The sequence below is a fragment of the Dipodomys spectabilis genome, unplaced genomic scaffold (genome assembly GCF_019054845.1).
Source record: "Dipodomys spectabilis isolate Male_0828 unplaced genomic scaffold, ASM1905484v1 ptg000318l, whole genome shotgun sequence".
Taxonomy (NCBI): Eukaryota; Metazoa; Chordata; class Mammalia; order Rodentia; family Heteromyidae; genus Dipodomys; species Dipodomys spectabilis.
In genome coordinates this window covers 314,255-340,309 of record NW_024870995.1, presented here as the reverse complement: position 1 = coordinate 340,309, position 26,055 = coordinate 314,255, and the positions used below count along the sequence as shown (strand labels likewise).

General features: G+C 49.3%; 1 protein-coding gene across 1 annotated transcript in view; it reads right to left on the bottom strand.

The window, feature by feature from the left end:
- Positions 1-22,338, bottom strand: part of Fanca (FA complementation group A) — a 64,166-nt gene extending 41,828 nt beyond the window's left edge. The window contains exons 1-17 of the mRNA XM_042702212.1: positions 22,263-22,338; positions 20,854-20,963; positions 19,577-19,670; positions 18,875-19,008; positions 18,671-18,766; positions 18,081-18,154; positions 14,223-14,335; positions 13,337-13,416; positions 12,325-12,358; positions 11,874-11,940; positions 11,440-11,552; positions 6,003-6,079; positions 5,481-5,622; positions 4,807-4,940; positions 3,015-3,125; positions 553-648; positions 411-470 (exon numbers count right to left, since the gene is read on the bottom strand). Coding sequence (XP_042558146.1) covers positions 411-470; positions 553-648; positions 3,015-3,125; positions 4,807-4,940; positions 5,481-5,622; positions 6,003-6,079; positions 11,440-11,552; positions 11,874-11,940; positions 12,325-12,358; positions 13,337-13,416; positions 14,223-14,335; positions 18,081-18,154; positions 18,671-18,766; positions 18,875-19,008; positions 19,577-19,670; positions 20,854-20,963; positions 22,263-22,299 — 1,572 coding nt within the window. The 5' untranslated portion in view covers positions 22,300-22,338. The remainder of the gene's footprint in view (positions 1-410; positions 471-552; positions 649-3,014; positions 3,126-4,806; positions 4,941-5,480; positions 5,623-6,002; positions 6,080-11,439; positions 11,553-11,873; positions 11,941-12,324; positions 12,359-13,336; positions 13,417-14,222; positions 14,336-18,080; positions 18,155-18,670; positions 18,767-18,874; positions 19,009-19,576; positions 19,671-20,853; positions 20,964-22,262) is intronic.
- Between the last annotated feature and the right edge of the window lie 3,717 nt (positions 22,339-26,055).

Sequence of the window (26,055 nt, the reverse complement as noted above, 5' to 3'; positions counted from 1 at the left end):
AGTACAGACTTTTCGGTGCACATCCTCCCTTCCCTGATACTCTGTCTCACACAGCATCTGAGCGACAGTGCAGATAATGCCTTTAAAAGCATTGCTGAGGGGCTGGGAAGGTGGCTCAGTGGTAGAGTGCTTGCCTTGCATGCATGAGGCCCTGGGTTCGATTTCTCAGCACCACATAAGCAGAAAAAAAAAAGCCGGAAGTGGCCCTGTGGCTCAAGTGGTAGAGCGCTAGCCTTGAGCTGAATTGCTGAGGGACAAAGCCCAGATCAGAGTTCAAGGCTCACAACTGACAAAATCAAAAAAAAGAGAGAGAGAATTGCCGCTCCACGTACACCAAAGGTGAACCCAAGATTAGGAAGGCCAAAATGCTTGGATTAGAGGAAGAAAACCACAGGGCAAATCCACATCACCTCAGCAACATCACTGGCTAAGGACAGATCCTCATAGAGCCCCATGTTCTCCAGGGAAACCTTGAGAAAAAAGAACAGGTTGTGAACACAAAGACACAGACCAGTTACTACTAGGAAGGTTAGACCAGGTGGTCAAACTTGCCTTGAGGTCAGCTAGCCGGGTCTTGGCCAGGGAGATATAGTCCGTGAGGAGGGAGCGGTATTTGCTTGGGACCAGTGGAGGGTAGAGAATGTGCACCTGTGATAGAGCATAGTGCTGAGCAAGGGTCCACGTCCAATCCCAGTGCATCTGGGGAAGGTTTTCAGCACACTGCACAATACAGTGAGGCTAAGGAGAGACAGCTACTAGCCACTAGCTATTGAAGACATAATTTGCAAAACTGAAAGCCATAGTTGAAGACTGCCACATCAATAGGCACAAAGTTAAGGAATTACTAGTCATTGTCCTACAAATACCAAGTGTAGGAAGGCCCAATGAGATCTAGGGTGTGGAATGCCTGGCCTGGCAGCCACACCCTGTGAACACAATAGCAGTTCCACACCACAGGCCTGGCAACTGCCTGGCCAAACACGACAGAGAATACAGCACAACCACAAAATAGTGGGGTCAACACCAATTTGTTTGTGATACTAGAGAATAAAGGCAATGGCTAAGAAACTGTACTTTGGAGATGGTAACTCATATTTTCAGCACTGAGATGAGTTGATAGGAAACTGCCAGCAGGTACCATGTACTAAAGAAAGTGAGGCCCCAAGGGCTCAGACCAGGCTGTCATGTTCTACAGCAACACTGGAATATCAGAACAGGAAAAGTAGAGAATTCTCAAAGAAACCAGAAAAAGAAGGGGGATTCTGGGTAAGGGTCAATACATATGACTCCATGTCTCCTGACTCCTTGGTCACAGGCCCTAACCAGAGATGGAGTGGGAAGGCCACTGGCAACCAGACCCCACATCCATCAGGGTGGAGGTGGGACATTCAGAGGGACTGAAAACAGGGCCACAACCCTGCTGGTGGTACAGGGGTAAGTCATGGCTCTACTATGAGGCACCTCCTCATCGTAAAAAATGGCTAGCTCAGCCAAAACACAGTCGGTTACAAAAGGGACAGGAATTTAAAAATGGGAATGGTTGACAGGAAGCCAAATTCCAGCTTCCCCGGTGACAACTGCAGGGCCATTTACCATGCTCAGCTCTGCTAGGAGGTAATACAAGTTCTTAACAAAAACAGGCTGAAGTGGGGTGCTGGTGGCTCATTCCTGTAATTCTAGCTTCTTGAGAGGCTGAAATCTGAGGATCATGGTTCAAAGCCAGCCCAAGTAGTTTTTTGTCGGTCATGGGGCTTGAACTCTGGGTCTGAGCCCTGTCCCTCAGCTCTTCAGCTCAAGGCTAGTGCTCTACCACCTGAGCTGCAGTGCCACTTCCAGTTTTCTGGTAGTTTATTGGAGATAAAGAGTTTCACGGCCTTTCCTGCCTGGGCTGGCTTTGCACCACGATCCTCAGATCTCAACCTCCTGAGTAGCTAGGATTATAGGCCTGAGCCACCTGTGCCTGGCATGAGACTTTTTTTTTTTTGGTCGGCTGTGGGGCTTGAACTCTGGGCCTGGGCACTGTCACTCAGCTCTTCATCTCAAGGCGAGCATTCTACCACATTAGCCACAGTGCCGCTTCCAGTTTTCTTAATGGTTTATTGGAGATAAGAGTCTCATGGACTTTCCTGCCCAGGCTGGCTTTGAACTGCGATCCTCAGATCTCCTCCTCCTCTGTAGCTAGGATTACTAACGTGAGCCACTAATGCCTGGCGAGATGTTTTTGTGTGTGTGCTGATCCTGGGTCTAGAGCTCAGGAGCCTGGGCAGTGTCCTTCAGATTTTTTTTCTTCTCAAGGCTAGCACTCTACCACTTGAGCCACAGTTCCACTTTGGCTTTTTCTGAATAGTTTATTATGGAGGTAAGAGTCTCATGCACTTTCCCACCTGGGCTTCAAACTGCAAACCTCAGATCTCAGCCTCCTGAGTAGCTAGGACTACAGGTGTGAGCCCAGCGTCCATGAGACTCTTGTTTCCACTAAACTATAAAAAACAAAAAAAACAAAAAAACAAAAAAAAACAGAAGTAGAGTGGTAGCTCAAATAGTAGAGTGCTAACCTTGGGCAAAAAAGCTCAGGGCTAGTGTCCAAGTCCTGAGTTCAAGCCCCAGTACAGGAACCAAAAAAAAAAAAAAAAAATCAAAATGAGGTTGGCGGTAGGGCTTACATAGTATAATACCTGCCTAATAAGAAGTATAATAAAGCTTTGAATTCAAATGCAAAAAAAAAAAAAAAAGAGGGAAAATGAGGTCTTTGTTGCTCCACTACTTGTTCTTGCTTCAAAGCACATTTCCAGATCCCCTTCTAAAACCTTCCCATCTGCTCAGAAGCTGTGCAACACCTGGCCGCCCACCCGTGTGACTCTTTCACCCTCCTGGGCATCTATACTTGCTCACTTTATGTCTTCCCATGTAAACAAGGAGACTGTTCCAGCTCAAAAAGATTATAGGAGACTTGGGGGAGATCCCTTCACTGGGGCAAACAAGAGCAGGAACCTTTGTGAAATGCAAATGCTCACCTGTAGGTAGCGAGGAGCCTCCCAAGGCACAAGATTGGACAGGAACTTGAAGAGGAAGACCAGTGCCTTCTTGCTGCGGTGATGGTAGCCACGTGCACTGCCAAAGCTGGCCTGGGAAAAGAAGACACACCTGAGCTACAACACAGACCCACAGTCTCTGAAATCCCAGGCCTGACATCACACCAGCCATTGATGGCCTTACATTGATGGTCTTAGGATAAGGAACGTTAACTAGGCCAGTGCCATTTAGCTCACACCCATAATCCTAGCTACTCAGGAGCCTGAGATCTGAGGATCATGGTTCAAAGCAAGCCTGGACAGGAAAGTCCATGAGACTCTTATCTCCAATAAACTACTCAGAAAACCATAAGTGGGGCAGTGGCTCAAGTGGTAGAGCACTAGCCTTGAGCTGAAAAGCTGAGGGACAGCATTCAGGCCCAGAATTCAAGCCCCATGACCAACCAAAAAAAAAAGGGCAATTAACTACAGAGCTCAGTATGTCACTGACTAATCACTGACCTGAGTGAGGCTCCTTGTCTGTTTGTATTAACACTAAAAAAATATATATATAGGGGCTGGGAAGTTGGCTCAGTGGTAGAGCGCTTGCCTTGCATGCCTGAGGCCCTGGGTTCGATTCCTCAGCACCACATAAGCAAAAAGAAAAATAGCCGGAAGTGGCGCTGTGGCTCAAGTGGTAGAGCACTAGCCTTGAGCTGAAGAGCTGAGGGACAGCGCTCAGGCCCAGAGTTCAGGCCCCACAACCGTACCCAAAAAAAAAAAAAAAAAAAAAAGTATATATATATATATATATATATGTATATATATATATATATATATATATATATAGACTAAGAGCCAGAGCAGTGGGCTGAGGCACTTATTTGAGTCAATATGGGCAATATAAAATAAAAGACCTTCAAATACTGAAAACACATACATCAGCACATATACATCTATCAAAACACACCAAGAACATAGATCACTAGGTGTATTTTATTTTAATTGTCTAAGGGGGAGTGGGTAAGGAAGGAAAGTGGTGGAGAGGATGACTCTAATCAAGGCACACTGTATGCATATACTGATATGTCTAAATTAACCGTCTTATACAACGAATTGATTCTACTGAAAAATGTAAAGAAAAAAATATATCTCGGGGCTGGGAAGGTGGCTCAGTGGTAGAGCACTTGCCTTGCATGCATGAGGCCCTGGGTTCGATTCCTCAGCACCACATAAGAAAAAAGCCGGAAGTGGCGCTGTTGCTCAAGTGGTAGAGTGCTAGCCTTGAGCTGAAGAGCTGAGGGACGGTGCCCAGGCCCAGAGTTCAAGCCCCATGACCGACCAAAAAAAAAAAAAAAGAGTCGGGGGTGGGAAGGTGGCTCAGTGGTAAAGTGCTTGCCTTGCATGCATGAGGCCCTGGGTTTGATTCCTCAGTACCACATAAGCAAAAAAGAAAAAAGCCGGAAATGGTGCTGTGGCTCAAGTGGTAGAGCGCTAGCCTTGAGCTGAAGAGCTGAGGGACAGCGCCCAGGCCCAGAGTTTAGGCACCACGACCGGACCCCCCCCCCCCCGCCCAAAAAAAAAGAGAGCAAAAAATGTTGGCAGGGATGTGAGGAAAAGAGAGCCCTATGGCACTGTTGGTGGGAATGTAAACTAGTACAGCCACTCTGGTTTTTCTGGGCCAACTTTGGCTGGCTCATCCTCACTAGACATGACACTGGGATCCCAACGGGTTCCTATACCCAACCCACTGAAATACCACATGTCCCGGTAACCAGCTTCCGAGGTAACTCACCTTGAACCAGTCTGCATAGGGTGGGAACACAGAGGGGCCCTCCAGGGCAGCCTGGCGCACAACCAGGAATGCGGTGACCAGACTGTCCAGGTGGTAGCTCTCAAAGGCAGAGGCCATCAAACGGGCCACCCAATCTGTGAGACCATGACACAGTCAGCAGGCAGGTAAGGGCAGCACATGGCTAAATGTGAGTTCTGCAGGTGAGCAAGTATCCAGCTAGAATGTGCATGTCCAAAAACTAGCTTTTGAGGGCTGGGAAAGGTGGCTCAGTGGTAGAGTGCTTGCCCAGCATGCATGAAGCCCTGGGTTTGATTCCTCAGCACCACATACACAAAAAAAGCAGGAAGTGGTAGAGTGCTAACCTTGAGCAAAAGGAGCTCAGGGACAGTGTCCAGGCCCTGAGTTCAAGCCCCAGGACTGGCAAAAAAAAAAAAACACAAAAAAAAACCCACCTTGAGAAGACTAGGTAACAACCACTGCATGCCAAGCAGAGCTGCCAGAGACTAAAGGGAAGAGCACTGGCTCAGCTACCTCAGTGACCAGCAAGCAACGACCATCAGCAGACAGGAAGGGCTACACAATGAGTTCACCTCCAACTCAGATTCTGCTGACACCAGGAGGCAATCGCACATGTGCGTGCTCAGTAGCGCCACTAGGTCCCCATAAAAGTGTACCTTTAACAAGCTGCTGTGCCTCAGGAAAGCAGATGACCAGCGTGGACGTACAGGAGAGCACACGCTGCCAGTGAACCTCCTGAGTCTCCAGGACTTCCTGCAAACAGCGAAGCGACTCCTCCGGACTGAGCATCACAAAGAGCTGAAACAAAAGCCCCAGCTCCCTTCAGTGCCAAAGTAAACCACGGCCAGATAGGCAATAATCCCCGTCCTCCCTCCTGAGGCCTGGGCCCACCGGAGCCACATGCCATTTCCTGTGGCGTCTTCACGCTGAGGGGATTGGCACTGCCTGGAGCAATGCTCATCCAGGGCTGGGGACTTTGCCCAGGTGCCAGTTCCGTCTCCTGAACCTGGACTATCGTCCAGGTTGAGGATGGCTGTCTTACTGAAAACCTCACACTTTCCCATGGGGGCACTGTCCACAGCAATCAGTCTGTTGAGGACCCAGCCCCAGTCCCAGCCTCTCTCAGACCTTACATCCCAACACTCCATAGCAGCAAGTCTAAACCCATCATCACTCACCCTGCGGAACAAAGTCGTGAGCAGAGTGTGAGTCTTTGCAAAGCTCCACTCCCTCTGCTTCTGAATGGCATCAGACACTGGGGAAGAAAAAAACAGACAAAAACGTCAAGTCACAGGGCTGGGAAGGTGGCTCAGTGGGAGAGTGCTTGTCTTGCATGTAGAAGTCCTGGGTTCAATTCCTCAGCACCACATAAGCAGAAAAAGCCAGAAGTGGCACTGTGGCTCAAGTGGTAGAACATTAGCCTTGAGGTGAAGAGCTGAGGGACAGTGCCCAGGCCTAGAGTTCAGGCCCACTACCGACAAAAAAAAAAAAAAAAAAACTTCAAGTCAGCAATTATGAAAAAGCCATCTTTGGCCCAATGGCAGTGGTGGCTCACACCTATAATCCTAGGAGGCTGAGAACTCAAGATTTCCGTTCAAAGCCAGGCCAGTCAGGATTCGTTTTTGGAGGGTTGATCATGGGGCCTGAACTCTGGGCTGGTGACTGTCTTTAAGCTCTTCAGCTCAAGGCAAGTGCTCTACCACTTGAGCCACAGCACCACTTCCAGTTTTTCTAGTGGTTAATTGGAGATAAGAGTCTCATGGACTTTCCTGCCTGGGCTGGCTTTGAACCATGATCCTCAGATCTCAGACTCCTGAGAGCTAGGATTATAGGCGTGAGCCACAAGCACCTGGTGTGTGATTCTTATCGCCTATAAATTACTAAAACAGAAGTGAAGCTATGGATCAGGTGTAAAAGTACTAACTTGAGCAAAAGAAGCTCAAGGATTGTACCCAGACTGAGTTCAAGCCCCAGAAACAGCGCGCGCGCACACGTACACACAAGCACACCCACACACACCCATGATCTACTGGGCATTGGTGGTCCAGGTCTGTAATTCTAGCTACTTGGAAGGCTGAGCAGAGGAAGAATGCGGCTTGAGGCCAATGCAGGCATAAGTTACAGACTCTTTAACCCACAAATCAGTGGTGAATGCCTATAAGGCCTGTGATAACAGGAAGCCTATAGTAAGGAGATTGTGGCTCAGGTGTATTAGGCCAGGAAATAAGACCCTATCCTAGAAATAACCAGTGAAAACCAAGACTGGAAGCATGGCCCAACATTTTCAGGCTAACTGAGCAAGTGCAAGGCTGAGTTCAAATTTCCACTATTAAAAAAAAAAAAAAAGGAGGGCTGGGAAGGTGGCTCAGTGGTAGAGCGCTTGCCTTGCATGCATGAGGCCCTGGGTAAGATTCTTCAGCACCCCATAAGAAAAAAGAAAAAAGCCGAAGTGGCGCTGTGGCTCAAGTGGTAGAGGCTAGCCTTGAGCTGAAGAGCTGAGGGACAGTGCCCAGGTCCCACAATCGGATCCCCCCCCCCCCCAAAAAAGGAAAAATTTGTTTTAAAGCTTCTACGTAAAATGATTATTTTTGTCTTTTAATTTTCTTTTGTTGTTGTTGTTGGTTGTAGGCCTTGAACTCAGGGCTTGGGCCCTGTCCCAGAGCATTTTTGCTCAAGACTAGCATTCTACCACTTTGAGCCACAGCTCCACCTCCAGTTTTTGAGTAGTTAATTGAAGATAAGAATCTCATGGAGACTTTTCTACCCAGGCTGGTTTCAAAACAAGATCCCCAAATCTCAGCCTCCTGGGTAACTAGGATTACAGATGTTGAACCACCAGTGCCTGGCTAAAAATCTTACTTTAATTTGTATTCTCCCAACTGTTACTGATGCTTACTATTTCTATTTGTTAACTGCAGTCACCAATACTGGTGTAACTTTTTCCCCCAAAATTTCTGATCTGAAGCTGGATAATTTTATAGGCAAAACCTGGAGTGTGAAGGGCCAACTGTATTTCCTTTTTTTCTTTCTTTTTTCTTTTTTTGCCTGGTCAGGAGGCTTGAACTCAGGGCCTGGACACTGTCCCTCAGCTGTTCAGCTCAAGGTGAGCGCTCTACCACTTGAGCCACAGTGCCAGAAGTGGTGGTTCATTGGAGGTAAGAGTCCCATGGACTCTCCTGCCTGAGCTGGCTTTGAAACTTGATCCTCAGGTCTCAGCCTCCTGAGTAGCTAGGATCACAGGTGTGATCCACCGGCCCTGGGCTATATTTTCTATTCTATCTAATCTGTGTCTTTGGTTCAATCACCTACTGGTACTTAGTCACATTCACAATACTATTCAATACACCAATAATGGTTTTTGAAGGTAGTTCTGATGTTTGAATTTAGTGCTTCATATGCTTGTTAGGTAGGCACTCTACTGCTTGGGCTCATCTACAGAATCAATTATGGAGGAGTGTTTTGGTAGTAAGGCTTGAACTCAGGGCCTGGGCAATGTCCCTGAGCTACTTTTTGCTCAATACTAGCGCTCTACTACTTTGAACCACTGTTCCACTTCCAGTTTTGGGTAGTTAATTGGAGATAACCACTTCCAGTTTTGGGTAGTTAATTGGAGATGAGAAGTCTCACATGGCACTGGGAAGGTGGCTCAGTGGTAAGAGTGCTTGCCTTGCATGCATGAGGCCCTGAGTTCTATTCCTCAGCACCATGTAAGCAGAAAAAGCTGGAAGTGGTGCTGTGGCTCAGGTGGTAGAGTGCTAGCTAGCCTTAAACTGAAGAGCTGAGGGACAGTGCCCAGGCCCAGAGTTCAGGCCCCAGGACCGACAAAAAAGTCTCACATAAGCTGGGAATGTGGCTTAGTGGTAGACTGATTGCCTAGCATGAATAAGCCGAGTTCAAGTCCTCAGTATCACCTAGAGTAGACTGCTAGCCTTGAGCAAAAGAAGCTCAGGGGCAGTGCCCAGCCTGAGTTCAAGCCCAGGACTGGCAAAAAAAAGTCTCATGGACTTTCCTGCCTGGGCTGGCTTTGAAATGTGAACCTCAGATCTCAACCTCCACACTAACTAGGATTATAGGCAGGAGCACTTGGCTTTAATTGCATTTTTAATTTTGTTAATTTTTTAGCAGTACTGGAGTTTGAACTAGGAGCCTGGCACTTGCTAGACAGGTCGCTCTACTACTGAGCTAAGCCTTCAGGCTTTTTTTGCACTGGTAATTTACATGTGTGTGTGTATACCAGTACCAGGGTTTAAATTCAGGGCCTCAGTCTTACTCAGTTTTTTCACAGTGGCTGAAACTCTACAACTTGAGCCATGCTTCCAGTTCAGCATTTTGCTGGTTAACTGGAGATGGAGTCCCACAGACTTTTCTGCCCAGGCTGACTTAACCTGTCATCCTCCAAGTCACCAGCACTGGGCTTACATCACTTATTTTTTAGATAGGTTCTCATTCCCTTTCAGTGTACCTGGACCACAATCCACCCATTTCAAATACTTCTCTGAGCTGGGATGACAAGCATGCCACCATGCCCAGTTTCTGTTGAGATAAAGTCTCAAGGACTATTCTGTTGGGCCTGACCTTACACCATCATCCTCCCAATCTCAGACTCCTAAGAAGCTAGGATGACAAGGGGTTGAGCCACTGGTATCTGGCCTGTTTTGTTACTTTTAAACTGTAAACTCCCAATAAGCCAATCCTACTGTTGAAAGGATGCATGGCATGGAACATGTTTGATGAGCTAAGCTAAGTCCCTTGGAAAGCACCTGACAGACACTAAAGGGAATCTCACATGAGCACCCACTTTGGGGACACACAGAAAAGCTAGCAGCCAAGGTATTGGCAACTGGTGTTAAGCTCCAATAAACTATCTGTAAGGCAGATGACATGTAAAAACTTTTAAGAAGTCGGGCACTGGTGGCTCATGCCTATAATCCTAGCTATTCAGGAGGCTGAGATCTGTGGATCATGGTCAAAGCCAGCCCAGGCAGGAAAGTCTGTGAGACTCTTATCTCCAATTAACCAAGAGAAAATGGGAAGTAGAGCTGTGGCTCAAAGTGGTAGAGAGCTAGTCTTGAACACAAAAGCTCAGGGACAGCGCCCAGACCCTAAGTTCAAGCCCCACAACTGACAAAAAAAAAAAAAAAAAAAAAAAAAAAAACCAGAAACAACTTTCTGTTGGGCATCAGTGACTCACACCTATAATCCTAGCTACTCAGGAGGCTGAGATCTAGGGTTCACAGTTCAAAGCCAGCCACAGCAGGAAACTCTGTGAGACTCTTATCTCCAATAAAACACTCAGAAAACTGAAAATGGAGCTGTGGCTCAAGTGGTAAAGAGCTAGCCTTGGGCTGAAGTGGTGAGGGACAGCGTTCAGGCCCAGAGTTCAAGCCCCATGACTGACAAAAAAAAAAAAAAAACTTTCTAAGATGTAATCTAGCCACACAAGAGGCTAAAATCCAAGAAATAGTTTGAAACCAGCCAGAGCAGACAAATCTGAAACTCTCATCTCCAATTAGCCTACAGAAAGCCAGAACTAGAGGTATGGCTCAAGTGGTGGAGCACCAGCTTTGAGAAAAAATGCCAAGCAAGAATGCACAACTCAGAGTTCAAGTCCCAGTACTGGTATATACACAAGGTCCAGAGCTCAAGTCCCAGTACTATTATACACATGAATATTCTAAGACAAGTAGGAAGGTAAAGGGTCACAGACCAGCCCAGACTACACAGTGAGTCTAAGATCAGTTTGGGATACATACATGTTCAAAAAAAGTTCATCTAGAAAAAGGCTCTACACATTTCCTTGTATTAGTTATTTATATTTTATAACAAGATGAGTGGCAATTCTTTTGTCTTCTCTCTTTTAATTCTGAATTCTCTCTTTTTTTTTTAATGGTTGTGGGAATCAAACTCAGAGCTTCCCATATGCCAGGCAAATGCCCTGCCAATAGGCCATGAAGTAATAAAGCAACCCTTGTTGGTGGCTCGCACTTATAATCCTAGTTATTCAGGAGGCTGAGATCTGAGGATCTAGATTCAAAGCCAGCCCTGGCAAGAAAGCCCATGAGATTCTTTTTTAGTGTTGGTCATGGGGCTTGGGCTTGGGCGCTATCCCTGTGCTCTTCAGCTCAAAGTGAACACTCTACAGCTTGAGCAACAGTTCTACTTCCCGTTTTCTAGTGGTTAATTGGAGATAAGAGTCTCACAGACTTTTCTGCCCGGGCTAGTTTTGAACCGTGATCCTCAGATCTCAGCCTCCTCAGTAGCTAGGATTACAGATGTGAGCCACCAGCTTCCATGAGACTCTTATCTCCAATGAACCACCAGAAAAACCAGAAGTGGCTCAAGTGGTAGAATGCTAGCCTTGGGCTGAAAAGCTGAGGGACAGCACACAAGCCTGGAGTTCAAGCCCCACGACTGACCAAAAAAAAAAAGAAGCAACCCTCATGATCTTGGTTGATCTTAGTCCATCACCGCCACATAATTCAAGACCTAAATCCTGTAGGACAAATCAACAGATCTGCTTAACAGTCTGTGCTGACCTATCAAAGACAACAGGGGAAGCAAGACAACAGGGGAACAGACCGGACAGGGGACTGCAGCTACAGTACTGGGGCTTACCTTTCAGCACAGGGTTATGTGTGAGAATCTGGGTTAGAGTGTGACTGAAGAACCTCTTCAGAGAATCTGTTGAAATCATGCCACAACATGCAAGTCCACTGAACATGTCAAACCTGTAAGGCAGGGGAAGTCTCAGGAACACAGCCCTGTCCATGCACCAGCAGGGCTCACAGGCACCTCCAAAGTGCTTTGTCCCCCAGGCCTTGAAGGGAATGTAAGTATCAGAGATGGCTGAGAGTCCAGAGCAGGCAGGAGACCAAAGATGGGTTAGGAAGAGGGGACCCACACTAGGGAGGAGGCAGGGCACATGGGGACATGGAGGGAAAGAGAGCACGGGCTGAGCTTCCCGTGCTCCAGCGACCAGCGCACCCAGGCCAGGGAGGCCGCGCTGGCTGTAGAACCTAGCTGAGCAGCAGTGGGCCTCCCACACATACCAGCCCTTTACCACCCTGTAGGCTGAGGTCTCCTCCTGCAGGTCAGCAGCAAGGGCATCAAGCGCAACTGACAAGAAAACATGGGACAATAAACAAATGTCAGTCACAAGCAGAGCCTCTCTCAGACCACTCTACATGCTTTCAATTTCTACAGCACAGGCCTCTAGGTCTAGCAAGGGCTCTCAGGACACTGGGGTCTGCAAGCTACAAAATTAATGAAAACACGCAGACCTGTGAACACTCACTACATTAAGCTGGTGTCAATGTACACATTTAGAAACTAAACACCAAACCACTAGAAACTGAGAGCCAAAACAAAAAGTAGAGGTAATTTCATAATAAATGTCAGCCACAAACAGGGCCTCCAGAGCCAGCTTTGTAATAGAAACACAGGAGTAAGCTTTTCCTATGGAAAGGTCAAAGCTACCTGAATTGCTAACAGACAACTTACAAGTCAGCATTCTCTGAAGTATGGCAGCAGCAGCCTGTTGTAACAGAACACAAATTCCCATCAGCCACATGCTTACTACCACACAGAATCTGTTATGTACAGTAAGAAGTTGGCTTTACAAAGTTCAATTTTAAGCCTAGAAATTATCCCAAGAGGGCTGGGAATGTGGCTCAGTGGTAGAGTGCTAGCCTAACATGCATGAGGCCCTGGGTTCGATTCTACAGCACCACATAAGCAGAAAAGAATGGAAGGGGTTCTGTGGCTCAAGTGGTAGTGTGCTAGCCTTGAGCAAAAGAAGCTCAGGGACAGTGCCCAGGCCCGGAGTTCAAGCCCCAGGACTGGATTTCTGAACTGTGATATTTGGGCATTTTCAGCAGGCCCTGAGGCTACAGGCCCAACCCAGGCTACATCTTCCTGGCCCTGCATTCCCACTTTTTTTTTTGTTGTTGGTCATGAGGCATGAACCCTGGGCCTGGGAGCTGTCCTTCAGCTCTTCAGCTTAAGGCCAGCGCTGTACCACTTGAGCTACAGCACCACTTCCAGTTTTCTGGTGGCTTACTGGAGATAAAGAGTCTCACAGACTTTTCCTGCCCGGGCTGGCTTTGAACCATGATCATCCTCAGATTTCAGCCTCCTGAGTAGCTAGGATTATAGGCGTGAGCCACCAGTGTCCGGCTTGCACACCCATTCTTGAGGGCACCTGGGACACAGACTGCCTCAATGTATCTTAGCCCTCTCCTCCCCTTCCCTTCCCAGCAGGCTTCAGGAATGAGAAGCCTGGGGAAGACAGTGCAGCCCACCTCAATCTCCCATCACCAAGGGCTCCCAGAGTCATCCCTCCGGGAACAGCACACAAGACCCTTTTCCTCACAAAGCTCAAGCTAATGTGGGGCAGAATGCTCAGCCTAGAACTCCCAAAAGGGAACAAAAATGTGGAATGGTACTTCTCTCAGCTGCAGGCCATTGCCACGGGAGCCCAGCTCCCCACTGTCCACATTCCTTCCCCTCCTACCTGGGGCATCTTTTCAGGTACCACAGTTCTTGAGTCTGAGTTTTCCTGAAATCCTTTCAAAACAAACAGTTGCACAAAATCTGAAAAACCACAAACACATATATATTATAGCCTCCAAATAGCCGTGAATCACACCAATACCCAACTTCAGAGGGGAAGATGTGTATACAAACTGGGGGCTAGTCCAGGGTGGGGCGTCTGACCCCAGGGGAAGCCTTGTGTTCATTCTGAGGAATGAACAAGAAAAGGACCGATACTGTTGGAAGAACTAGAATTAGAAAACTTGAAAGTAAGAGTGTTTTCTGTCTAATCTCCAATTTAAACTTTACCTATCTGCGGCAGATTACAGAAGTCAAAAGAACAGTTCATACCACCAGGATATATTCTTTTTTTTTTTTTTTTTTGGGTCCGGTCGTGGGGCCTGAACTCTGGGCCTGGGCGCTGTCCCTCAGCTCTTCAGCTCAAGTCTAGCGCTCTACCACTTGAGCCACAGCGCCACTTCCGGCTTTTTTCTTTTTGCTTATGTGGTGCTGAGGATATATTCTTTTGAATATATCCTTCCCAGCCCCAGGATATATTCTTTTGAAAACAAAGAAACCCACTAATTACTGGTGTGGAGCACAGGCTCTCACCTAACTTGCTTATTGAAGTCACTCCTCAGAGATGAGTGGCAGTCTGAGAGAAGAAAAGATGAGTGGCAGTCTGAGAGAAGAAAAGGGACTAGGGGCACTCTAAGGAAAATCTACTCCTGCCAACAGCTAACTTAGTACAATTTCTAGCCACTCAGGGTAACATAATCTGGGTCCCAGCCCACATATGAGGGAAGCTTCTTTTCTTCCCAGTGTCACAATGAACCTCCCCCAAAGCCCACACGCTATGAACATACCATAAAGAATGGTTCTGGCCAGATCTGTAGACTTGCAGGAGGCTTCTGTCTGTTCACACAAAAGACACAGGTTCCTGAAGAGCCACTCAGCCATGGCCTGCACATTGGGGTGACTGGAGACACACAAATGCCCAAGTGGACCCCCTTAGTCCCTATATCCAGACAGTTTTCCTTTAACACTCACTTCACTAGGAAGAATGGACCAGTGGGAATAAGCTGGCAGCAAGTCCTCTGACCCAGGAACGTCTGCCTGGCTGTCATTGACATACTCATTTGGAGCAGCTTTCTGCTGTGGTAAAGTTCAGTGATAGTCGGATAGTAATGGAGTAATGGGTTCTTTTCCCCAATTTGTTTCACTTCCTTTTCCATACTGTTTTGTTATCTACTTCACTAGCCTTATTGTTTTCATCTTTTTTTTTTTCTAGTAATAGGTGTTCAACTTAGAACCTTGAACTTACTAGGTAAGCACTTTGACATTTGAAACATATGCTCACCTCCCCCTCCCCCCACCCCCCCCCCCCCCCCGCCCATTTTTTTTGTCTGGTCCTGGAGCTTTAACTCTGGGCCTGGGTACCTAAGCTCCTAGCACTCTACCACTTGAGCCATAGCACCACTTCTGGCTCTTTCTGTGATTAATTGTAGATAAGAGACTCATAGACTTTCCTGCCTGGGGCTGGCTTTAAAGCCAGATCCTCAGATCTCAGCCTTCTGAGTAGCTAGGATTACAGGTGTGAGGCATTAGCATCTGGTGTCTGACCCCTCCAACTATTTTAATGTGTTTTTTTAATATGTGTCTAGGCTTGAACTCAGGTCCTAAGCATTGTACCTGAGCTTTTTTTTTTTTTTCCCTCCTCAAGGCAAGTGCTCTGCCACTTGAGTCACAGCTCCACTTCCAGCTTTTTTGGTGCTTAACTGGAGATCAGAGCATTGGGGACTTTCCTGCCCAGGCTGGCTTCAAATGGCAATTCTCAGATCTCAGCCTTCTGAGTAGGGATGATTACAAGTCTGAGCCATCAACACCAGGTATGCTTTACTGTTATTTTTCAAATAAGGACTTTGCTTTTGCCTGGGGTGGCTCAAACTATAAGTCTCCAACTTACTTCTCATGTAGCTGGTATTGCAGGTATAAGCCACCAATCCCAGCCCACTTTCTCCTATTTTTCCAGTACTGGGGCTTGAACTCAGGCCTGGGCACTGTCCCTGAGCTTCTTTTACTCAAGGATAGCACTCTACTGCTTGAGCCACAATGTCACTACCAGCTTTTTCTGTGTATGTGGTATTGAGAAATAGAACCTAGGGCTTCATGCATGCTAGGCAAGCACTCTACCACTGAGCCACATTTCCAGCCCCTTCTATTTTCCTTTTAGTTTTAGTTTGCTTCCTTTTGATAGTGTTTAAGGTGCAAGGCTAAGTTGTTGACTTGAGATCTTTCTTTGTTTAAACATAGAATTTTAACAGCTACACATTCCCTTCTAAGCATTTCTCCAGCTGCATGCCATACATTTTCACTCATTTCAATTCTGCAATTTCCTCTATGATTCTTTGACCCATTAAGTTTGCTGCTTCTCAAATTTTCCTTAAATAACTTTGTGGTTGGAGAACATATTCTGAGAGGCTTTAACCCTTTCAGTCTAGTCTAACTTGTTTTGTGGCTTAAACTCATGTTCTATTTGGAGATTCAATGTGTTTTTTTTGTTTTTTTGGTCCGTCGTGGGGCTTGAACTATGGGCTTGGGAGTTGTCCCTGCACTCTTCAGCTCAAGGCGAGTGCGCTACCACTTGAGCCACAGCGCCACTTCCTGCCCGGGCTGGCTTTGAACCATGATCCTTAGATCTCAGCTTCCTGAGTAGCTAGGATTACAGGCGTGAGCCACCAGCGCCCGGCTTGGAGACTCAATGTGTATAGCATGCTTTCTGTCACTGCAGGCCTGAGTGCTATGGAGGGAACAGCCACACTGGTTTACCATGTTCTAGTCTAATATCGACTGCTAACCTGCTTCAATCCATCTAGTACAAACAAAGGAGATATAAATCTCTAACAGTTATTAAAAAAATGTGTGGTTTACCTTCAATTCTGTCCATTTCTGCTTTGTTATGTTGTATATATCACATGAGCTTTCTCTTTTTTGGTTGTGGGGCTTGAACTCTGTCTCTCAGCTTTTCAGCTCAAGGCTAGTGCTCTACCACTTGAACCACAGCGCCACTCCTGGTTTTCTGGTGGTTAACTGGAGATAAAGTGTCTCATGGACTTTCTTGCCCAGGATGGCTTTGAACTGTGATCCTCAGATCTCAGGCTCCTGAGTAGCCAGGATTACAGGTGTGAGCCACCAGCGCCTGGCTCAGATGTGCTTTCATGTACTTAAGTTTACTAATCTTGATAGCTTGATATATGTTGTTTTATATTTAGGCCTTCTCACTTTAAGACAAAAACATTCTTCCATGATTTCCTTTTGTACATTTATATTTCCATGGTTTTCCTATTTCCTTGTTTTGGGGAGGTTTTTGCTGTAAGAGGTAAAAATCCAACTTTTTTCTTTTCTTTTGGTGCCAGTACTGCTGCTTAAATTCAGGGCCTGGTCACTGTCCCTGAGCTTCTTTCACTCAAGGCTAGCAGTCTACTCCTAAGAATTTCATGAAGCTGGGGCTGGGAAAGTGACTCAGTGGTAGAGCGCTTGCCTTGCATGCATGAGGCTCTGGGTTCAATTCCTCAACACCACATAAGCAAAAAGAAAAAAGCCGGAAGTGGCGAGTGTGGCTCAAGTGGTAGAGCGCTAGCCTTGAGCTGAAGAGCTGCGGGACAGCGCCCAGGCCCAGAGTTCAGGCCCCACGACCAGACCCAAAAAAACAAACAAACAAAGAATTTCATGAAGCTGAGCACCAGTGGCTCAGGTCTATAATTCTAGCTGTTCAGGAGGCTGAGATCTCAGGATCGTAGTTCAAAGCCAGACTGGACAGGAACATCCATGAGACTATTATATCCAATTAACCACCCGAAAACTGGAAGTGGTGCTGTGGCTCAAGTGGCAGAGTGCTTGCCTGAAGAGCTCCAGGACAGAGCCCAGGCCCAGAGTTCAAGACTATGACCAAAAAAACCCTAAAAAACAACAAAAAAAAAGAATTTCATGAACTTTCCTACCTGGGGTGGCTTCAAACCTCAATCCTCAGAGGTCAGCCTCCTGAGTAGCTAGGATTACAGGTGTGCGCCACCAGCGCCCAGCTAGCTGGGGCCGTGCCATCAAGCATGCTCAGGATGTCATACTCAACTGTGCTTAATGTCTGCAAAGTAGACTCAAGAATGAGCACAGGGCTGGGAAGGTGGCTCAGTGGTAGAGCGCTTGCCTTGCACGCATGAGGCCCTGGGTTCAATTCCTCAGCACCACATAAGCAAAAAAAAAAAAAAAAAAAAAAGCTGGAAGTGGCGCTGTGGCTCAAGAGGTAGAGTGCTAGCCTTGAGCTGAAGAGCTGAGGGACAGTACCCAGGCCCAGAGTTCAGGCCTATGACTGACAAAAAAAAAAAAATCAAGCCAGATGCCTGTGGCTCACACCTGTAATCCCAGCTACTCAGGAGGGTGAGAACTGAGAATTGTGGTTCAGCCCCAGCCCAGGCAGGAAGGGCCATGAGACTCTTACCGCCAATTAACCACCAGAAAACCTGAAGTAGTGCTGTGGCTCAACGTGGTAGAGTGCTCACCTTGAGACAGAAAGCTCAGGGACAGTGCCCAGACTCCATGACTGATTAAAAAAAAAGGGGAGAAAAGTAAAAAGTGGGGCTAGAGGTGGGGCTAAGCAAGCAAGTACAAGGCCCTGAGAAAAAAACATCATTCAGTGTTAAAATAACACAGAAACATTAGTGCCGTACCTTTCCAGCAGCTCTTGCAGGCTCACAACACTCTGCATATGAAGATGCCACACAGCCTCTAGCAACAAAGAGTTCTGCAGAAAACAACAGTGTTACAAATCCTCTGTGTGTTTCCCTTAAAAGTTGTCTAGGCTCTTATCCCAGGCCCATTAAAAATTGAAAGTGGAGGGCTGGGAAGGTAGCTCAGTGGCAAAGCACTTGCCTTGCATGCATGAGGCCCTGGGTTCGATTTCTCAGCACCACATAAGCAAAAAGAAAAAAGCCGGAAGTGGTGCTGTGGCTCAAGTGGTAGAGCGCTAGCCTTGAGCTGAAGAGGTGAAGGACAGCGCCCAGGCCCAGAGTTCAGGCTCCACGACCAGACCCCCCCCCCAAAAAAAAAAGCAGAGCATTGTGTTCTGTGATGTTCTCTATTCTAATAAATACTGATACATGGAAATGGTCCAAGAGGGTACTGAGGTACCTCCTGTCCCACCTGCATGAGTATCTGATGGACTGTTTTTCTCATACTCTGTAATAAGATGTTTGGCCTAATTTCTAAAAAAATAAATCAACAGAACACTGCTTAAATCAACAGAATACCTTAAATTTACCTGTATTTTCCATAATTCTTGGCAGAAGGAGAGACGAGAGAACATACTATGTGCCAATAACTTCTGAGCAATCTCTAACAAGAAAGAGAGCTTTTTCTGAAAAAAGATTAAAAAAAAATTTTCAAAAACAGGCAAACTACCCAAAACAGTATTTTCTTAATCCTACTTTCTCAAACAGCTTAAAAACAAGGCTGGAATCTTAACTCTTTGTTCTGAGCTGAGCAATATCAAATGGCTGGAACTCTTGCAGACTTGCTCCACATTGCAGGCAAATAGCCTGGCTGACAGAATCCCCACAGGAATTCCCAGTCTTGAGGCTTGATCTTGCAAAGCAGAGCCTTAAAGAGAAAACAAAACTAGAGCCACTTTTTTTTTTTTTTTTTTTGGGGGGGGGGGTGTTAGTCCTGGGGCTGGAACTCAGGGCCTGAGTACTGTCCCTAAGGTTTTTTTTTTTGCCGGTCATGGGGCCTGAACTCAGCCTGGGCGCTGTCCCTCAGCTCTTCAGCTCAAGGCTAGCGCTCTACCACTTGAGCCACAGTGCCACTTCCAGCTTTTTCTGCTTATGTGGTGCTGAGGAATGGAACCCAGGGCCTCATGAATGTGAGGCAAGCACTCTACCACTGAGCCACCTTCCCAGCCCTGTCCCTAAGGTTTTAAGGCTAGTGCTCTACCACTTGAGCCACAGTGCCACTTCTGGTTTTTCTCTGTATGTCATACTGAGACATCAAACCCAGGGCTTCATGAATGCTAGAAGCACTCTACCACTAAGCCACATTCCCAGCCCACTCTAAATGACTTTGAATGGTGTGATTCTCAGATCTCAGCCTCTTGAGTAGCTAGGATTACAGTTGTGAGCCACACACCCAGAGATATTTTTTTAATACAACAAATGCAGTGATAACTCACCTATAAAGGAACTAGAGCAATTTGGGTAGACCTCAGCATTGTCACAATCAGCCAATTTGCCAAGACACGATTTTTCACACAGTGGATCTTCCACCTAAAAACCAAAATTCAGAGAACTCACTTTAATTCAATCTGTGTGCATATAATACATACCCATTGGGGATTCTCAAACGTTCTTTTTTTTTTGGGGGGGGGGGGGGTCTGGTTGTGGGGCCTGAACTCTGGGCCTGGGCACTGTCCCTCAGCTCTTCAGCTCAAGGCTAGCACTGTACCACTTGAGCCACAACGCCACTTCTGGCTTTTTTCTTTTTGCTTACGTGGTGCTGAGGAATCGAACCCAGGGCCTCAGGCATGCAAGGCAAGCGCTCTACCACTGAGCCACCTTCCCAGCCCTTCAAATGTTCTTAAAAGAGAAATTTACAATAATTACTTAGAAAATTATTAAACTCACTACTCAATTGTTTTTTATATCTAAAGGGATAAATGCACCCAGCATTTCTTCTCACCTAGTCATCATCTATTGGCTGTATTAGCCCAATGAGCTCCTGTCTCATGGCTTTGTAGGCTTCTTCCCCCTTTACACACCTTAACATGTTCCTTTGTTAGGCAACATTAGGCCCATTTAGTATAGGCTGTAAATATTCAGCCTCCAACCCCCCTTTACCTTGGGATGGCACTTCTCTGAGGCAGCTACCACCATGTAAGGCAACAAGAGCCCCTTAGAGTGATCTTCAGGTCTGGGCAGCTGCTGCCCCTTCTCTACTATTTGGGCAGCAGCCATAAATTCTAATCCACCATGATGAAACCCCTGGTCCTCACAGTCCTCCCCACAGTCTCTGTCTCCTCGCCCCTTCTAGCCCCTCCTAAACCTCCTAGGTTATATAGGTCACCTCAGACAATAGCCGGCAGTTCTTCTTACTTCTCCCTTGTGAGAAAGGGTCTTGCCAGTACCTTTCCCAGCAATAAACCTTTCTTTGTTCTCTGTACCTGGATGTCTGCGTGGTTTTATGGCAAAATTTAAAATAGTCTAATAGGCTAACAGAAACACAATAGAGCTCCCCAAAGATCTTATAAAGGCAATTTTTTTTTGGTCGATTGTGGGGCTTGAACTCTGGACCTGGGTGGGTGCTGTCCCTCAGCTCTTCAGCTCAAGGCTAGTGCTCTACCTCTTGAGCTACAGTGCCACTTACAAGGCACAGTCTTAATTGGGATAATAATAACAATAATAACTACCAAGTCTGAAATCTACCTGTAAAGCTAAGACAACTTCCTCTTACCTCTAGCAAAAGGTCATTCAAATTTTGGTGGCGTCTCAGAAGGTTCACAGCTGAATCCTTTAATTTCTCTTCCCTTTCAGGATCATGCTTTTGCCTCTTGACCCTTCCTGCTGAGGGAGAAATCCCTTTTTAAAAGTTATGGTAATACTTAAATGAAAACATGGTGACATCTATGCCTTAACTGACTCCAGGGCAAGCAGAACTCCTGCGAGATTCGTTTCAAAACCGCACCCTCGACCTAAGCCAGAGGCCAGCCACCTGGGCTACTGTGCGAGGCAGGACCAGCTGCCTCCAGCGAGCAGGTCCTGAGACCGCAGGGCCCAGGCTGCCCAAGCTGTCGCCACGTGCTACCGAGGGCAGGACGAAGGCTGCAGCGTTAGGGGTCTCCACGGGGGTGGGCTGATGGCCTCGGGTCGAAGTGCACGGACGCCTAATTGAGGCCTGGGTGGCCCTGAACCTCCAGTCCGCAGCGCCTCCCGTCACCCGGAGGAAGGAGGAAGGAGCGGAAGGAGAGAGGCGGCAGGAGAGGTGGAGGCAGTGGAGGGTGCAGGGACTCTGCGGGGAATCCGCGGGGAGGCCAGGTGGCGGCAGAGCGGAGGGCCGGCGCGGAGGACGACGGGGGAGACGCGGGGCGGGGGCCTGGGAGAGACAGAGGGGGAGACGCGGGGCGGGGGCCTGGGAGAGACAGAGGGGGAGACGCGGGGCGGGGGCCTGGGAGAGACAGAGGGGGAGACGCGGGGCGGGGGCCTGGGAGAGACAGAGGGGGAGACGCGGGGCGGGGGCCTGGGAGAGACAGAGGGGGAGACGCGGGGCGGGGGCCTGGGAGAGACAGAGGGGGAGACGCGGGGCGGGGGCCTGGGAGAGACAGAGGGGGAGACGCGGGGCGGGGGCCTGGGAGAGACAGAGGGGGAGACGCGGGGCGGGGGCCTGGGAGAGACAGAGGGGGAGACGCGGGGCGGGGGCCTGGGAGAGACAGAGGGGGAGACGCGGGGCGGGGGCCTGGGAGAGACAGAGGGGGAGACGCGGGGCGGGGGCCTGGGAGAGACAGAGGGGGAGACGCGGGGCGGGGGCCTGGGAGAGACAGAGGGGGAGACGCGGGGCGGGGGCCTGGGAGAGACAGAGGGGGAGACGCGGGGCGGGGGCCTGGGAGAGACAGAGGGGGAGACGCGGGGCGGGGGCCTGGGAGAGACAGAGGGGGAGACGCGGGGCGGGGGCCTGGGAGAGACAGAGGGGGAGACGCGGGGCGGGGGCCTGGGAGAGACAGAGGGGGAGACGCGGGGCGTGGCGGCGGGGCGGGGGGCCTGGAAGAGACAGACGGGGTGGGGGAATGGCGCGGCCTGGAAGGCAGAGCGCGGGGAGGCCCCTGAGGGCGGGGGGGGGCCGGCGCGCCGTCCATAGCGCCCACTTACCCAGCAGCTGGGCCCAGAGCCTCTTGCGGCCCGGCATCCCCACGACCGCAGCCGCGTCAAAAACCCGCGAAGTGGACGCGGTGAGCGCGGGCGCCTCAGACGCTGCAGGCTCGCGCCGTGAACCAGAGCCGCCCTCTCATTGGCCCCAGCCGGGCGCGCGCCCATTGGCCGGGGGCTGTCCGGACCCACTCGCGCCGCCCTCTCATTGGCCGGCCGGGCGCGCGCCCATTGGCGGGAGGCTGTCTGAACCCACTCGCGCCGCCCTCTCATTGGGCCTGGCTGGGCGCGGGCCCGCAGCAGGGCACTCAAGAAGAATTAGAGGAAGGAACTGTCTGTCGCCAATACAAGTGGGGCGGAAAGACTACTGAACAAGTTTCCCAGTGACCAGACTTTTCTACCAGAAGGTGGCACCATCATGCTGGTATTCAAAGGACCACATTGTTCATCAAAGAGAAAAAGTAAACAGCCAGGCCTGGGGGCTCATGCCTGTAAGCCTAGCTACTCTGAAGGCTGAGCTCTGAGGATCGAGGTTCAAAGCCAGCCCAGGCAGGAAAGTCCGTGAGACTCTAATCTCCAATCCAGAGGTAGTGCTGTGGCTCAAGTGGTGGAGTGCTGGCCTTGAGTTGAGGAGCTGAGGGACAGTGCCCAGGCCCAGAGTTCAAGCCCCACGACCGACCAAAAAACAAAACAAGAAACTAAAGAGAGTCACTGGAGCAAAAACACTGCACAAAAACACAGCCAGGCACTGATGGCTCACACCTATTGTTGGGACCCAACCTTAATGTTAGGACCCAGTGAGCCTATGTGACTCCACCCTGGTTAAACATCCATCTTGTTTACAAGTTAAGGAAAAATGTGGGTTGCAAGTCTCTGATAACAGAGCCTAGAGGTCAAATGCACATGTCTAATTAGTAACGAGCACATATGTAACACCCCCCCACCAAGGAATGCAAACCCCACCTCTCCCCCACCACACACACACCAAACCCACATGCCAAAATTGACCAAAGTGGTAGGCTAGTTTAGTTTAAACAACTGCTAGATAATTTGTAACCTCATTGGCCACCTTCGTGTGTGGCCAGGCTAACTGCATGGCCTGTTCCCTATAAAAAGCCCGTGCAGCTGAGTGGGGTTTGCTCTCTGTTGAGGTGGCCCTGACAAGTCGGTCTGTTTCTAGATGCTTGGCACGAAATATAGCTTTGTCTGACTTTTGCTTTGTTTCAGTCTCGTTCCTTTGATCATGAACCCCAATATTGGGGGCCACCCCAATACTATAATCCTAGCTACTCAGGAGGTTTAGATCTGAGGATCGTAGTTCAAAGCCAGCCCAGGCAGAAAAGCCTGTGAGACTCTTATTTTTTTTTTTTGTCAGTCATGGGGCTTGAACTCTGGGCCTGGGCTTGTCCTTGAGCTCTTCAGCTCAAGGTTAGCCATCTATCACTTGTGCCACAGTGCCACTTCCTAGACTCCTATTTCCAATTAAATCACAGAAAAGCTGCAGTGACACTCTCTCTCAAAGTGATAAAGTGCTAGCCTTGAGCAAAAAAGCTCAGGGACAATGTCTAGGCCTTGAGTTCAAGTCCCACACCAGTGGCTCACCCGTGTAATCCTAGCTACTCAGGAGGCTGAGATCTGAGGATGGAGGTTCAAAGCCAGCCCAGGCAGGAAAGTCTATGGGTAAGAGATAGAAGTGCAGAGCAGGGTATGTGATATGTAACGCTTGTGTGGACAGGAAATGTGTACATTTGTGATGAGCATATGATACTTTTAGAAGGAGAATGAGTGTTTGGGACCAATGCCAGATGGAGCCTTTACCTTTTAACACTAAACTGTCAACTCAGCAATACCAATTTGGAAGCACTCTCACAACTCTTCCTCTAATCTAGCAACGTTCAATTCCCTGGAACAGCGAAGCCTGTATCAGACCCAAAAACTGTCAGCTGTGATCCTTCCTGTAAGCAGAAAGACAATGATAGGCTCTAGCAGCAACCACTGTGTGACTGACACCCTGGGAAATCATCCCATTCACTTTTACAAATGAGGGGGTCACATTGTCCAAAAAGAAATATATTTTTCCCTGACTTATGTAACTGTAACCCCTCTGTACATCACCTTTATAATAACAATAAAAAATTTTTAATTTAAAAATGATGAGCTGGGCACTGGTGGCTCATGACTGTAGTCCTAGCTACTCAGGAGGCTGAGATCTAAGGGTTGTGGTTCAAAACTAGCCCAGGCAGGAAAGTCTGTAAGACTCATATTCCCAGACAACCACCAAAAGCCAGATGTGGAGCTGTGGCTCAAGTGGTAGAGTGCTAGCTTTCAGCAACCTCCAGGTAGCACCCAGGCTCTGAGTTCAAGTCCCAGAACTGGCACCAAAATAAATAATTACAGATGACTTGGAATGTCTTCAATGGGCACCAAACACAGCCCCCAAGTATATCTCATCTCTTGATGAGGACACTGTGGGTAGGTCTCTCCTTACATTCCTACCCCTTCAAGAGAGTCTCTTGACAGTTTTAGCTTCTCCTCATGGCTTCACTCAGAGACATCATCATGACCACAGGTTTCATTCCGTTATGTGCCTCTTCTCTCATTGTCTAGGTTCAGCTATGCTTATCCTTTACATCAACCATTTGTCCAGAAATCTTTTTCTTTTCTTTTTTCTTTGCCTGTCTCTGGGCGCTGTCCCTCAGCTCTTCAGCTCAAGGCGAGCATTCTACCACTTGAGCCACAGCGCCACTTCTGGCTTTTTCTGAGTAAATGGTGCTGAGGAATCAAACTCATGCATAAGAGGCAAGCACTCTACCACTGGGCCACCTTCCCAGCCCTAGCCATCTCCAGAGCCCGTCCCTCTGAGCTGTCTGACCTAGAGAGGAGGGCTGGAAGCTGACACTATCCGGCGTCCCTTAGGATTTGTGGTCTTTATCCTTATCCCAAAATAAACCTAAAGCACAAAACCACAGCCTCTCGCCTTTCAGCGTTTCCTCCCGGACCCGGGAGCTTCAGCCCTGCCGGGCTGCAGGCTTTTGACAAAGAGTGCATTCAGGGGCCTCCGTGCCGAGCGAGAGGAAGCCCGCGCTCCCCGCCGCTCCCCGCCAGCCGGGTGCCCGCGTCCCCGGGGAGAAGCTGACCCGTTTGTCTCATCTGAAGTGGACTTGGGCTCGGTCCTTGCTCTACTCACTAGGCGACGCCAGTCCCACTGTCTCCGGAGTCCGGTGCCCAACTTGCTTCACCTGTTCCGGCTACGACGCGGTGGCCCCGGGTCCTCACCGCGGAACTCGGCACCCGAAAGGCGCCTAGGACGGTCTGGGGGTCTGGGACTGTAGCCGCGGGCCGCGGCCGCGCGCGCTCGCCTTCCTCGGCCCTGCCACTCCCGGCTCCCCGCGCCTCCCGCTCAGCGTCCTCCCCGGCTCCCCGCGCCTCCCGCTCAGCGTCCTCCCGGGCTCCCCGCGCCTCCCGCTCAGCGTCCTCCCCGGCTCCCCGCGCCTCCCGCTCAGCGTCCTCCCCGGCTCCCCGCGCCTCCCGCTCAGCGTCCTCCCCGGCTCCCCGCGCCTCCCGCTCAGCGTCCTCCCCGGCTCCCCGCGCCCCCCCCCTCACCCACCGCGCGCCCCCCCCTCACCCACCCCGCGCCCCCCCTCACCCACCCCGCGCCCCCCCTACCCACCCCGCGCCCCCCTGCCCACCCCGCCCCCCCCCTCACCCACCCCGCGCCCCCCTACCCACCCCCGCGCCCCCCCTCACCCACCCCGCGCCCCCCCTCACCCACCCCGCGCCCCCCCTACCCACCCCG